The sequence below is a fragment of the Otolemur garnettii genome, unplaced genomic scaffold (assembly GCF_000181295.1).
Source record: "Otolemur garnettii isolate 467f Iridium unplaced genomic scaffold, OtoGar3 scaffold00119, whole genome shotgun sequence".
Lineage (NCBI taxonomy): Eukaryota > Metazoa > Chordata > Mammalia > Primates > Galagidae > Otolemur > Otolemur garnettii.
The window spans coordinates 1,545,386-1,560,360 of record NW_003852514.1 but is presented as its reverse complement, the minus strand read 5'-3'; the positions used below and the strand labels follow the sequence as shown (position 1 = coordinate 1,560,360).

General features: G+C 35.3%; 1 protein-coding gene across 1 annotated transcript in view; it reads right to left on the bottom strand.

Annotated features, from left to right (window-relative positions):
• CDK13 (cyclin dependent kinase 13) overlaps nt 1–14,975 on the bottom strand; it is a 128,464-nt gene that overhangs the window by 13,767 nt on the left and 99,722 nt on the right. The window contains exons 10-11 of the mRNA XM_003797542.3: nt 4,839–4,955; nt 4,084–4,215 (exon numbers count right to left, since the gene is read on the bottom strand). Coding sequence (XP_003797590.1) covers nt 4,084–4,215; nt 4,839–4,955 — 249 coding nt within the window. The remainder of the gene's footprint in view (nt 1–4,083; nt 4,216–4,838; nt 4,956–14,975) is intronic.

The following is a 14,975-nucleotide window of genomic DNA, read 5'->3' as shown; positions in this document are numbered from 1 at the left end:
CCAAATATTCATCAAAAAAAAAACTAATGAGGGCCAGGCAGGGTGGCTCATGCCTGTTCTCCTAGCCCTTTGGTAGGCTGAGGCAAATGGACTCCTGAGCTCAGCAGTTTAAGACCAGCCTGACCAAGAGCAAGACTTCGCCTCAACTAAAAATAGAAAAAAAACTAGCTGGGCATTATGGCAGGCGCCTATAGTCCCAACTACTCAGGAGGCTGAGGCAAGAGGATCTCTTGACCCCAAGAGTTTGGGGTTGCTGTGAGCTATGATGCCATAGCACTCTACTCAAGGCAACAGAGTGAGAAACTCTGTCTCAAAAACAAAAAAACAAAACAAAAAAAGCTAATGCTATCTGTTTAGTGGTCCAATACTGGTATTATCCACTGCAGCTTCATAAAACCAATTAATTACAGCAATTGTCTACTGCAACCAAATGGATGAAATGGTGAGGATTCTTGTGATTAAGCAGCTGACATTGGTTAATATAGACAGGCCAATCATCTTGTTTAGAAAACTCGGACATAAACAACACTGCTCAAACTGCAGAAGCTGGACTTGGAAAACCCTCTGTCGTTCACTGTATTCACCAGATCTTGCACTAACTGACTACTAACTAGGCTTTGGACCACTTCTTGCAAGGAAAAAAAATTCAATTTTCAACAAACTGTGAAAAACACCTTTTGTGATTTCTTTGCTACTCATTAATTGCTCTCTAGGCTTCTACACTGCTGGCACACAAGCTACCATTAAGATGGCAAACTGTGTTGATAGTTAAGGCACACTGATAAATTATACTGCTTCTTGTGTGAAATATCATAAACTAAACTTCTGATTTGAAATTGGACATTTCATATATTTAATAACCTAATACATTATGATAAAATTTGCGGGAGTAAATATAAGTTCAAGATGAAAAAAGAAACAATAATTGCTGAGCATTTTTTATGTGACTACTGGTACATGTCAAAATGATTAGCTATTTGTATTCTACCAAATACAGTTATAGGTAATGCAAGTGACCTACGGGGAAATGTTAACATTTATAATTCACTGAAAATGACATCTTTTGCTTTCTTTTAAAAAAGTTTAGATGTTAAGTGAAAATACGTTTGATATAGTTTTACCAATTATTTCATGTGGCAAACTAAACCAACTGACCAAAGTTAGCGCTATCAATGATGGAACAAAATAACATTATATTCCTCATGATGTGACAGAACAAGAAGCACACATGACCATTTAGATCAGTGGTTCTCAACCTGTGGGTCACGACCCCTCTGTAACAATGAAAATACATCCTGCCTACGAGATATTTGTATTACAATTCATAACAGAATTACAATTATGAAGTAGCAACAAAAATAATTTTGTAGTTGGGGGTCACCAGAACATGAGGAACTATATTAAAGGGTAGTGGAATTAGGAGGCATTAGGAAGGTTAAGAACCACTGATCTAGATAGTATTCTTGCTCCCCAAGAGAAAGCTGCTTTAGCTAGTCCTATGGTTAGCTAAACATTAAATACCTCCAAATCCTGTGTATTACTGATGTTTTATCTATTTCTTTAGATTTATCAAATTGTGATCACAAGAAAACAATCAAATCCATATTATCAAATGTTTTACCTAACAGCTAGCTTGGCTATCTTTCCTGTCAATGTCACAAAAAAGCCCTCTTAAAGGAGCAACTAAGACTGAAGACACATGACAATTAAATTCAGTGTGTGAGTTTTGAATGAATTTGTTACAAAAGTTCTAAGTTCAGTGCCTGTAGGTCAGTGGCTAGGGCACCAGCCACATACACCGGAGCTGGCAGGTTCGAATCCAACCCGGGTCTGCTAAACAATGACAACTACAACCAAAAAAAACCAGATAGCCAGGCATTGTGATGGGCGCCAGCTACTTGGGATGCTGAAGCAAAAGAATCGCTTAAGCCCAAGAGCTTGAGGTTGCTGTGAGCTGTGATGCCGTGCCAATCTACAGAGGGTGACATAATGAGACGCTGTCTCTCAAAAAAAAAAAAAAGTTTCAGACTTTTTTAATAGGAAATTATTTTGCCAATTGGGGAAATTTAAATATGGAATGCCCATTAGGAGTTCCAATATTAAATTTTTTATGCTTTGTAAAAGTACTGTAGGCATGTAGAATAAAGTCCTAGTTATTATAGATATGTAATGAAGTTTTGCAAGTGTCATCTCCACTAAAAGCATTATTGCTTTTAATCATGGTCCTAATCAGCTACTAGTCAGCTAGTTTAATGAACTTTATGGACACCCTATATAATATTCAACTAGTTCAGGAAAAGAAAAGTATACCATCATACAGCAAATAGATTCAAATATTAATACAGTAGAATCGCCACAGTCGACCACCTCGATGCATTGATCACTTCCTAAAGTTGACCTAATTTTCATGAAACCAGACATGCACCACACATATGCAACAGTACAGTAGGCCTAGTTCCTTATGCTGATCACCTCTGTATGTTGACCAGTTTGCTATATCCCTTGCATGGTCAACTTATAGTTGTTATACTATAATTATTAAATCTAAAGCATATATGAATGCTGTCTATTTTTCTGCAGAATTGCAATTTTCAAATCAGAAGTTTAAAAAAGTTCTTAGAAGGGGTACTAGACCCAAAATTTCACCCAAAATTTCACAACTACTGATAAGCAAAAAATTATTAAACAGTTAATCCAACAGTGAAAGATTCAGGTCTCTCAGCTTGTCAGATGGCAGATCCTCTTTACCTTTCGAATTATTCCATAAAGACCAGCCTTGTGCAGTTCAATACAAACTTAATGAAGTTGAGTATGACAGCCTCACAGAAATATAAACCCATCTACCTGATAAGTGGAAGAGCCAGGATTTGAACTCCAAAGCCCATGTATGTTCATTTAAAAGATGCTAATTTTGTTACATGTAAACATTAATTATAGGCATAGTTTTGCTCTTAATGATGTCCTAATCATTTAGAAAATTCTTTAAAATAAAATATACAAGTTTTCTTGCTCCTGTCAAGAAAGAGAAGCTGACTGTTTTCTTCTCTACCCAACCCACCAAATCAATCCTACATGAGTAGGGAATTATAGGAGCCATGAGAAAGTAAAGGTTCAAGAACTCAGCCATTCTGACTCCCAAAGTCTAAGCACTCCCCATACCATCAGATAATAAATTATTTCATATAGGATTCTGATATTAACAGTCTTTCACATGGTAGGAAAGAATTTCTATTGTGTATTATGCCGTGGAATACTTTTAGAACTTCTCTTTCTAATTGGATTAAACTGAATTTGAGAGCTCACTGCATCCTTTACTAGATTTGTATTCTTGGGCAAGTTTCTTAACCTCTCTGAACCTGTTTTCTTCCTCTGTAAAATGGTAATAATACCTACCTTATATATAGGATTATAAAGATTAATGAAATACATGAAAAAATGCTTAGAACAGCACTCAAGGGTGGCACCTGTGGCTCAGTGAGTAGGGCGCCGGCCCCATATACCAAGGGTGGTGGGTTCCAACCCGGCCCTGGCCAAACTGCAACAAAAAATAGCTGGGCATTGTAGCGGGCACCTGTAGTCCCAGCTACTCGGGAGGCTGAGGTAAGAGAATGGCCTAAGCCCAGGAGTTGGAGGTTGCTGTGAGCTGTGACGTCACAGCACTCTACTAAGGGCAACAAAGTGAGACTCTGTCTCAAAAAAAAAAACAGCACTCAAACTGCCCCAGCAGTACTAGTAACAGTGTAAGTAGTCTAAGTAGTTGGTAAAAGTATTATTAAAATAATAGCAGCAGCAGACAGAAGCAATAGGAACATTTTCTTAGACCTGTAATATTATTACTAACTCATAAAATTAATTAATCCTAAAATTAGCTAGGAGAAAGTGGCTTTTGCTAGTTCTATGGTTAGCTAAACATTAAATGCCTGCAAACCCTGTGTATTACTGGTGTTTTATCTATCTCTTTAGATTTATCGTATTTCTTTTGACTTAACTAGACACGGAGTATCTTCTGTTCATTCTGCAGATGTTATTAAAACTGTCCAGATTCTGCATATGGGGAATCTAATATAATAAAAAGTCACTTACTCTGGTGGAGGCATTTTTGAGGGCTCCACATCTCGAAGGAACTCACACTGAAGAGCCTGTTCAGCAGTGCAGCGCTTACTAGGATCCAAGGCGAGCATGTAATCAAATAAGTCTAGCGCAGCTGCAGGAATACTAGCATGAGAGGATTACAAAAGTCATAGACGTTCTTTAGACACAAGCTTAGTGTTTCTTTAGGAGCTTGTTTTAAAAGCAAAGTAAGTTACTTTAAATTACATTTAAAAATTAAAACTCAGAAAAATAAATTAAATTTTAAATACTAATATTATGTGTATAATATTTTATTCTAACAAATCTCATATTTTCCTCTGATGAAATATTTCACCATTTTTACATAATTTTGTAACTACTTAGCGAACAACAGTATATTACTCTACAGGCGATTCACTGTTATAACATCAATTAAGAACTGAATAATTTCTTAAAGCAAAATAAAAACCTAAGCTCAAGTATCTTGAAAACTGTTCTGACAAAATTTAAAATGGTTATCATCCAAAGGTCTTTCATGTAAATACCAAACTAAACACACAATCCCAAATCACTGATTCCATAATGATGGTGAAATGGTAACTTGCACATCGTAAAAGAAAACTCAAAATTAAATAGACCCAGAATTGTGACAGGTCTACCTCAGGCCAGTAAGAGACAGAATGACATTTAGAACTGACAAGAAATAACTTCAAAAAAAAAGAAAAAGCATTCAATGCAATATGGATGCTTAAGCATCCCCTTCTTACAAAACAAATTCTTCTCTTAACTTTCGACGATATTGCTTCTTTGGTTTCATGGTGTTGAAATATGGTAGTTTGATTACATCAGGCCACACTGCAGGACACGGACTCCCACATATACGGCTAAACAACACACAAAAAGAAGTACATCACTGTAAACTACATAGAAAGGATAACACGTGCCGCTGTTATACAAAACAGCAACTCATTTTTAAATAAACAAAAATTGAAGACCAAATACTTTTTTTTGAAGTTTCAATAAGTAGTTTAGTCATCCCAATGTAATTATTTGAGAAATCAGTTTATCTTCAGTGAATACTTTGAGATTTTCATTTGCAAAACTATTAAAACACTGGGACACTCACATGCTTCAAAATCAATTAAAAAATTTTTATGCCAAAAAATTGAGGAACCAGAGTTTAGTGTATGTCTTTCTCACTCTGATTCTCTGGTGCCTGTCACTCCCTCTTCTACAACTGTACAGGCTTCCTGCACTGCCCAGGGAGGTCACTGTGGTGTCAGGATTGTGCTGAACTCTGTCAGCAGAAGAACCTAACATGAATCACTCCTGACACATTCCTTCTCCAATTTAAGTAGTGCCACTGATCTTGAGGTTTTAAAAATTTTTTTTTTTTTGAGACAGAGCCTCAAGCTATCCCCCTGGGTAGAGTGCCGTGGCCTCACAGCTCACAGCAACCTCCAACTCCTGGGCTCAAGCGAGTCTCCTGCCTCAGCCTCCCAAGTAGCTGGGACCACAGGCACCCGCCACCTTAGGTGTATGTGGCTGGTGCCTTAGCCACTTAAGCAATAGGTGCCGAGCTGAGGTTTTAAAATTTTTAACTGCTTTACTCTCTGCTTATTTAAACATTGAAAACTCATTATTTTGGTATTAATTAGTAAACTTTTGTTAGAGTAACTTGTAGAAAGCTGAACAAATAGGTAACTCTACCTGGTAAACATTTAAAACTGATTTAGTAATATTTACATGAAAAATTGGTTAAATATGCTTATTTTAGGTATACCAAATCTCAAAAGTAAAAAAGGTCTATTGTCTATAAAAGTAGCAGCTGGTCTTCATATGTGAAAGTAAAATGTTGATGCATCACTGACTAAAAAGTAAAAATACTCTATACACAAATATAGATCAATGTATGTAGAAATGTATGTAAGGAAGTGATGGTGAAAGGTGCCATTATTTAGCTGAGTTTTCATCTCAATATAGCTTGGCATTTTTGTAAATCCAAGCTTTTAATACATTAAGAACTTATTCTTGGTACACAACCAGTCTTTCTGCCTTAAAACGTGATCTTCACAACCTCCTCAAATCTATTTGCTTAGGAAAGAAGACCAAAATCCTATAGCATAGGCTCCCTATGATCTGGTCCCAAAATGCCTTCTTAAGTCTCAAATCCCAATGCAATTCTTCCCCATCACTCCTTCATGTCTATGTTCATATTCCTTCTCTCTTAATTCGACCTAACTGAATTCTTTTCACTTCTCAAGGTTCACATCAAAAGTCATCTATCAACATTTTTTTTTCACCTTCTGATTTCAGTACACGTGATTCTTGTTTTGGGGTTTTTTTTAGACAGAGTCTTACTATGCCACCCTTGGTAGAGTGCTATAGTGTCACAGCCCACAGCAACCTCAAACTCTTGGGATTAAGCAATTCTCTTGCCTCAGCCTCCCAAGTAGCTGAGACTACAGGCGCCCGCCACAACACCCAGCTATTTTGTGGTTGTAGTTGTCATTGCTGTTTGTCAGGCCCAGACTGGATTCAAATCCGCCAGCTCTAGTGTATGTGGCTGGCGCCGTAGCCGCAGAGCCACAGGTGCCAAGTCATGATTCTTGTTTGTATGTACTTCTCCAAGTACCACATAAACATAAATGATAAATCCCATGCAGGCTGATGTATATTGTAATGGAAGTATAAAGCACACTGGAATACAGGAAGTGAAGAATACTTTCAATCTGCAGAAATGTAAGAAAACTTACTCAAGTTAGTGGAGGGAGGCAGTGGAGGGGGAGAATTTTGGTTATAATTCCAAAGATAAACAAACCTTAGGTAGGTGGGAAAAGGCGTAAGAGAAATATGCTACTAGCAGAGAGAATACAGGTAAAGGCATGGAAGTAACTAGGTAAAGACACTTGGTAGAAAGACTAAATAAATAAATGTAGATGGGATTTAAGGCCCAGGAAGATTTAGCTGGAAGTGCAGACTGAAGCACACAATACAGTTTTAAGAGGCACTTTGCTCAACTATAATGAAGATGAGAACTTTGATTTTTACATCTTTGAGTCTTATATCATATAGGATAGGTTGAGAACATTTCTCATACAGAGAAGTCACAATGAGTTACAAGGTACCTCTCAAACATTTTAATTTCAGATTAATACAAGGGTACATACAATCAGATTACATTATTTGCATTCATAAGGTAAAAGTCTGAGTTGTAGGTGAGTTCTTCACCCAGGTGTGCTAATAAACCCTTACACTGTACCTGTTAGGTGAGAGCTTACCAACCCCCACCGCCTTCCTGAATTTAATTGGGTATTCTTCTCTGTGGGCTTGTAGTTGTTCATCTACTATTTCAGATTATTATTGAGTATATGGGGTGCTTGCTTTTCCTTTCTTGAGTTTGCAAAGGAGAATGTTCCTCAACTCCATCCAGGTAAATATAAAAAATGTAACGTTTCCCTCTTTTCATAGCTGAATAGTATTCTGTGGTATACATGTATCACAGTTTATTAATCCATCCATGGGTTGACAGGCACTAGGGTTTTTTCCTACATCTTCACAATTGTAGTTGTGAAGTTGTAAACTTAACTACTATAAACATTTGAGTGGCATGTCCTTATGAAAAAAATTTTTTTCCTTCTGGGTAGATACCTTAGTAATGGGATTGTGGGATCAAATGGAAGGTCTACTTTTAGCTCTTTAAAGATTCTCCAAACTTCTTTCCAAAGAGGCTGTATTCATTTGCCATAATCCTAACAGTGTATAAATGTTCCCAAAGAAGAGACTTTTAAAACAAGAGACTTTTATAGTTTTTGAATCCTGCTTGTGTGGTATTGGTTAAATTGCACTGCTCAGGAAATTTGCTCCTTTTGTAAAATGGAGATTAATTTTACTTCAGAGCTATAAAATTAAATGAGCTCGCATATGACCCACTAATAGTCTTCCCTAAATATCAGTTTCATGGCTCTTAGCTAAAGTGTTTCAATTATTTCACTGTATGTGATGCTGAAAGAATCTGAGTACTGAAGTTATCTAACTGAAAGCAGCGTATAGGATGGATGGAACACACATACTGGGGCAGTCCAAGTTTATCAGGAAGGAGGAGGTAGACCTGACAGCCATTGATAACAAATGCGTATTACCAAAGTCTGTGCCTGGTGACCTACCCGAATACAATTTACTAACGAGGTATAGAAATGTATCATATGCTAACATCTACGCTACATTTCCAAATAACGATGATCTGTTTTGTGAATCTACTGTATCAATCTACTCTGGTGTCAATACCATATACTTTTGAAAGAGTGATAGAATAAATCCCTCTAACCACTCTTTTCTCCAATTATGCTTCTCGGGATCTTGTTACACATGAATTGTAATCAATACTATAACACTCTAAGAGTAGGATAATCCTGCTGGGATTCAACTGTCACTCAGAATTTATATATTTAGAAATGACTGCTATCTTTATAATGCTTAATATTTCTAGCTTACTAATATTAAATTCTTCTATTTCTATCCCTTTTCAATTAGATCTTGATTACTTCCTTTTATAGGTTCTACTTTTTGCTTTTATGAGTATTTTAGACCATTATATTTTCTATGAGTTAATTAGGAAAGCTTTGTTATAGGAAAGGTTTGAAGTTTGACATACAAAAATCATATTTCCTGTTAAGGAAAGATTCATTTACTCCTTTTTTTACGGCTTTTAAATGTTAACAGGGTGCTTTAGTTTTATCACTGTGATTTTTAAAAACTCTATAATAATCATCTCTATGTTCTCCCCTGGGCTACAAACATTGTAAATGACTTCCTAATCTGTATTCATCCTTGTAATCAAAGAAGGAATAAATACCATGGGCCTAATAAAAGTATTGTCACTTCAGTGTAATGCTGTATTTTCTACTTACTAACTTAGATGTTATACATCAGTATTAAGAGACTGGTAGACAGCAGTTCTAAAAAGTGGGGCCTAAAGACCCCGGAGTATCCTCTAGACCCTAAAATTTGAATTTTCTGGAGAAAATAAAAATATTAGAAAACTTATATCCTCTAATGAGCTTGACAGCCTCACAAAACTTAAAGGTTTTTCTGATGAGATTAAAGGTGATTAACAATTACATAGTGAAATGTTCCTATTTGAATGACATGTTGCACTTAGTGAACCAGTATTTCCTAAATGATTAATGCATAATGTCACAAAATCATGATAGAAGATCCATTCAAAATCCAAGACAGAATAATGGATTTCAATATAGTGTAGTACAAAATTCCTTCCTATGGTTTCAGATGATGCATTACAACCTATAAAAAATTACCACTTATCTAATTTTTGTACAGTTTTAAAAAAGCATACGCACAATTACCTAAAAAGACTCCTGAAAACAGCACATCACAGATATGAGGATACGAGTGTCACTTCTATTAATTCAGGCTTTAAAAGATTGGTAAAAATGTAAAAGAACATCACTCACTTCAACTTTTATTTTGGAACATACAGAAGTTTATGAACTTAAAATGTTAACATTATTTTAAAACAAATTAATAAATATTTTTACTTTCTAATATGGTGAATATCAATAGAAACAACCAAACAACATAAACAATAGTTCTTGAGATCTTCAATAATTTGAGTGTAAGGTTTGAGACCAAGAAACTGAGAAGCACAAGTCTATAAAATTTTTTTATTATAAAAAGTCTATAACCAAGTTTATATATAAATAAGTTTATTATAAATGAGTCTATAAAATTGGTTTATGAAGGTTTACATGTTTCATTTTTTGAAATATGGTAGTTTCCATTTGGAACAAATGAAATCTGTTCCTTTAACATTCTCAGAATTTCATTTGTGGTTTTTGCAGGGTGGCAAGAAAACGGACAGAGAAAGCAAAATTGTTTAATTTTAATCTACTTTTGATTTCTCCCATAATCATAAGTCTTTTTATTTCATAAACAATGTACATTATGTGATATAAAGGCTCTCTAGCTGGCTGCTAGAATGCTTGGAGTTGTAAGTATGACCCTTGTGTACTAAGATGTCTATGGTCACAGAGAGATCATTTTTACCCTTATTCATCCAATTTTGTTCCTGCTTATGTTTTCCATTCTCTTTTTTTCATCACTTTTTACTCCGTGCTACTTTCATCACAAAACTGTCATCATCTGCCCAAAATACTTTTTGGAACAAAGCAAATTATAAACAAAATAACCTCATCACTGTATTGTAAAACTCTTTAAGACAGATTCTGATTAGTAGTTCCACTCTTGATCTGTTTTACATACTGTGTTTCCCTGAAAATAAGACACTGTCTTGTATTTATTTTTTCTCAAGAAGACACACTAGGGCTTATTTTCAGGGGAAGTCTTATTTTTATTAAACAACAATCTACATTTATTTGAATACAAGTTCTTCTGGAACCTGACAGGGGGAGCTGACCTTGTTAGTGGGGCTGGCGCTAGTGATGCTGAACTTCTTTCCCCTAGCCATCAGCACGTGTGCAATAGGATGCCTGTGACTGCGGTTACCACATGCGTACCCGTGCAAGTGTGATCAGCGTTGAGAAAGGAGCTGTGGCAGATAAAAGGTATTCCAGTCTTCCTTACTTCTCGGCGCTGAAATGCAGGGAGTGGCTAGGCAGATATGCTGCATAGGTCTTATTGGGGTAGGGCTTATATTTAACAAATGCATAAAACCCCTACTAGGGCTTATTTTTGGGGTATGTCTTATTTTCGGAGAAACATGGTACATTCCAGATCAGTTTTACACATATTCATATACCAACCCTGTGTCACCCTAAGCCTTTAGATTGCGGAAACAACCAAGCATTATTGCAAATAAGTTGAGAGGAAAAAGTATGGCCTAGGAAACTAACTTACTTCTTACAATCAGAAGCATCTTATTAGCCCTGGTTTACTTGTAAAGAAAAAGAGTATTGTGGAACTTACCCTAAGTTATAGGAGCAGGAAGTAGCTAATCTGGCATTAGAATGCAGGTGTGTAAGATTCCAAAGCCCACACAACAACTCTTTCATTATATTCTGTTGCCTTGTTACACAGAGAAATTTGTTTTACCAGAAACTTCCTCTTATTTTCCTCATGTTTAAAAAGAAACTAATGCTATAGAATCAAAATTGAAGCACCTTTTTATAGTATAAAATCATAAGAATCTCAACAAAACAAAAAATATGCTTAATTATATATAAACCAGAAAATAAAATTTTCCCCTCCCTACCTCATAAGTTCACATTTAAGATTAATAATTTGCGTCTTCTGGTGTATTTGTTTTACCTAAATGGGATCAAACATGCCTTTTGTAAAGCTGCTCTTTTTATGTTGTTTTTCCATGTCAGTATCTCCAGATCAACTATTTCACTTTTAATAACTACAGTATGCTATTAAATGAACTGAGCTTTTCTTTCCCCATATGGTTCATGAACTGATTTAACATATTTGTAAGGTAAACCAAGTACACTACTCAGGCCTCACAGTCTCTTATTACTCAACCATTTCTTCACTTGATTCAGATCTCTGCTCAAATGTCCCTTTATGGGAGATACCTTCTCTAACATTATACACAATGCTATGTCTCATCATTTTCTATCCCCTTAGACCTCTACCACCTGCATAGTATACAAGGTGGTATACTTTATACTTTCTTTTGTCCCCTATTTTCTCCCTATTTCCTTCCCTTTGCTACCTGTTGTATCCTCAGTGCCTAATAAATGACACAACCAGTAATCAATATTGTTCAACAATCATTCAATCTGATCTAAAATGTCTTCTGTACTATATCTTAAGGTCTACAGTAACTTGTTTTATCTCTGAACTTCCCCAAAATATAGTTCTATCGATTCATCTATATATTCTGTGCTAAAATAGTTTCAATAATTATAATTTGGTCTTAACATATGATACGCCAAATTTTCCTTCTGTAAAAGTTCTCCTGGTTATTTTCAAGATTATGCTTCCAAATAAACATAAAATTAATTGTGAAGTTATAGAAGCTGTCTTTTAAAATTCTCATAGGAAGTCCAATAACTAATATAGGATGAGCTGTCATCTTAAAAAAAGGATTATGACTTCCTAGCCAAAAATAAGATATGCCTCTGCAACAGTTTTTCAAATCGCCCTATAGTCTTAAGCAAAACATAGTTTTCACTGTTGCTGGGGTATATATACTAGGGTGTTTGTGTTTGTTGTTGTTGTTTTGAGACAGATTGTCACTATGTCACCCTTGGTAGAGTGCCCTCACATCACAGCTCACAGCCACCTCAAACTCTTAGGCTTAAGCAATTCTCTTGCCTCAGCCTCCGGGATAGCTGGGACTACAGGTGCCTGCCACAACACTCAGCTATTTTTTTTCTTGCACTTGTGATTATTGTTTAGCAGACCCAGGCCAGGTTCGAACCTACCAGCCTCAGTATATGTGGCTGCCACCCTAACCACTGTACCACAGGTGATGAACCTACCTATAGTGGTGGTTTTATTAGAGCTATCTTCTTTCCCTGTGTTTTCTAACTAGTTCTTGGAATTTTTTAAAGCTATTGCTTTTACTATTTATGAATATATATTAGTATTTTTACTAATTACTAATTATTATTTTTGTATACATTTTTTCACTTGCCATTTTACCAAACTTTTTGAGGTGTTTCAAGTAATTCCCTTGCATGCTCCACGTATGCAATGTCATCATATGCAAATTATGACAAAACTGCCTTCATCTTTCTACTATCTCTCTCTCTCTCTAGGTTCACTTTCCTAAGGATACTAGTTAGTACTTCTAAAACACTCTTAATAATAATAATGGAAGAAAACTTTCATTTTTATCTTTATTTCTTCTAGTATTTCACCATGAAAATTATTCTGGCTGTTAGTTGGTAGTACATATTTTTATCAAGTTAAAGAAATACCTCTGTACACTTAACAGTCTACATTTCTATGGCAAATGCCTATTTAATACCTATCAAGATAAACATATTTGATTTCTATTAAAAATGATGAATTACAGTAATAGATTTCGTAAGACTAAAGTGCCCTGTATTCTTGTCATGAACCCTGTTTCACTCTGCAAGTTAACTTTTTAATGAAAAGTTGGATAGTATTTGATAATACTTCCCTTAGAATTTTAATATTAATATCTTGAAAAACTTTTCATCTATCTTTTTCAAGTGCTGGTATTTGTGTCACACTGACTTTGTAAGGTTCCAGGGTTTTATTTCCTATGTAGGATAGAGTAATGATTAAAAAGTTTCAATTCTAAGGTAACATTGTCTGGATTTGAATCTGTTTTGCCACTTGCTAGATAACCCTGGACAAATTGTTTACATCTCTAAGGTTTAGTTTTTTTAACTATCAAAAGATGATACAGGGTTTTTTATGAAGCCTAACAGAGATAATTCAAGTGAAAGTGAACTCTTAGAATAATGCTTGCATTGTGCTATCCTTAATAGAAACCCTAGTAGATCCAATATAATCAGGGTTGATAGTTGGTTTGCTGAATTTTAAAAAATAGGTTAGAAGGAATCATTAAAAAAAAAAAACACAGATTCATAACTTAAAACATTTTATTTTAACTGTAAATTTGTAAATATACATTTATTCTCCAATCTTCTGACAAACAGCCACAGTGTTCCCTTTGAACAGTATTTACTGAATGAAATTCTGCATTAGCTTTCTTGCACAAACCACACCATTAAAACACTAAGAACTTTTAGTTTTGGTTGTTTTAAATAAATCTTGAAATTAAAAATACTTTCAAAGCAATCTGAATGCTAAATAAATCCTTCTACATTTTTATGACTTTTGCAACTTATACTTGCCCACTGCTAACAGGACACCAATGTTTTAGAGACTTTGCAAAGCACTGCCACCTGTGTCTAATTAAATTACATATTACAAAAATAAAAGGTTGGCATAAAAATTAGCAACTAACAACCACCTCTTGGTTAGCATACTCTTCAACTGGTAGAATATGTATGTGGTCTTCCTAGAAAGCAGTAGCTACAAGCACTTAGCTTGTTATATTATCAAGCTAGTATCTATCTAGAGAGGGACTGGAGAAAATCAATCTAATAAGGCTATTCAAAGGAAGGCTGAATAAGAAAGCTCCTGCTATAGCATTCTTATATCCTAGAATAGTTTAAAGAATATAGGTTTCTGAGACTTACAAGAATATACCAATGAAATGTTGGGGCCTGGTTCTTTTGAGAAATGCTATAAAACCATTATTTCTCCCATTTGGGTTTTCTAATGTGTCTTAGGGGCAACTGTGCTGAATCAAGTAGCTCATAATTGTTTTGACTTCCTTTATATCAGAGGTCAATTCTATCTCATAATTTATTTCATTTAATTTCTTTATACTCTCTCTTCATATTAAGTTAAGCTAGTGATTAATTTACTTTGTATAAATGTGTGAGTAAATTCAATTTTGTTCACAGATTTATTCATAAATTCTAATTCTTCTGTATTGTTACTCATTAATTGCTCTTATTCTCTGAATTTATTTTGCTGTTTTTTTCCCCTAAGCTTATCAGTTGAATGCTTAATTTCTTTACTTTCCCTTTCTTATTTAGTAGTATGTTGAACGTCGTGATTTTCTGCTTAAGAGAAGGTCTCACTCTGTCACCTGAACTAGAGTACAGTGGTGTCTTCATAGCTCAATCTCAAACTCCTAGGCTTGAACCATCTTCCTGTTTCAGCCTCCAGAGTAGCTGGGACTACAGGTGTGCATCACCACATCCACTAATTTCCTAATTTTCGTAGAAACAGGGTCTCACTCTTGCTCAGGATGGTCCCAAATTCCTGGTTTCAAGCAATCCTCCTGCCTCCACCTCTCAAAGTGCTAAGATTAAAGGCATGAGCAACCATGCCTAGCCCAGCTCATGGATTTTCATACATAATTTACC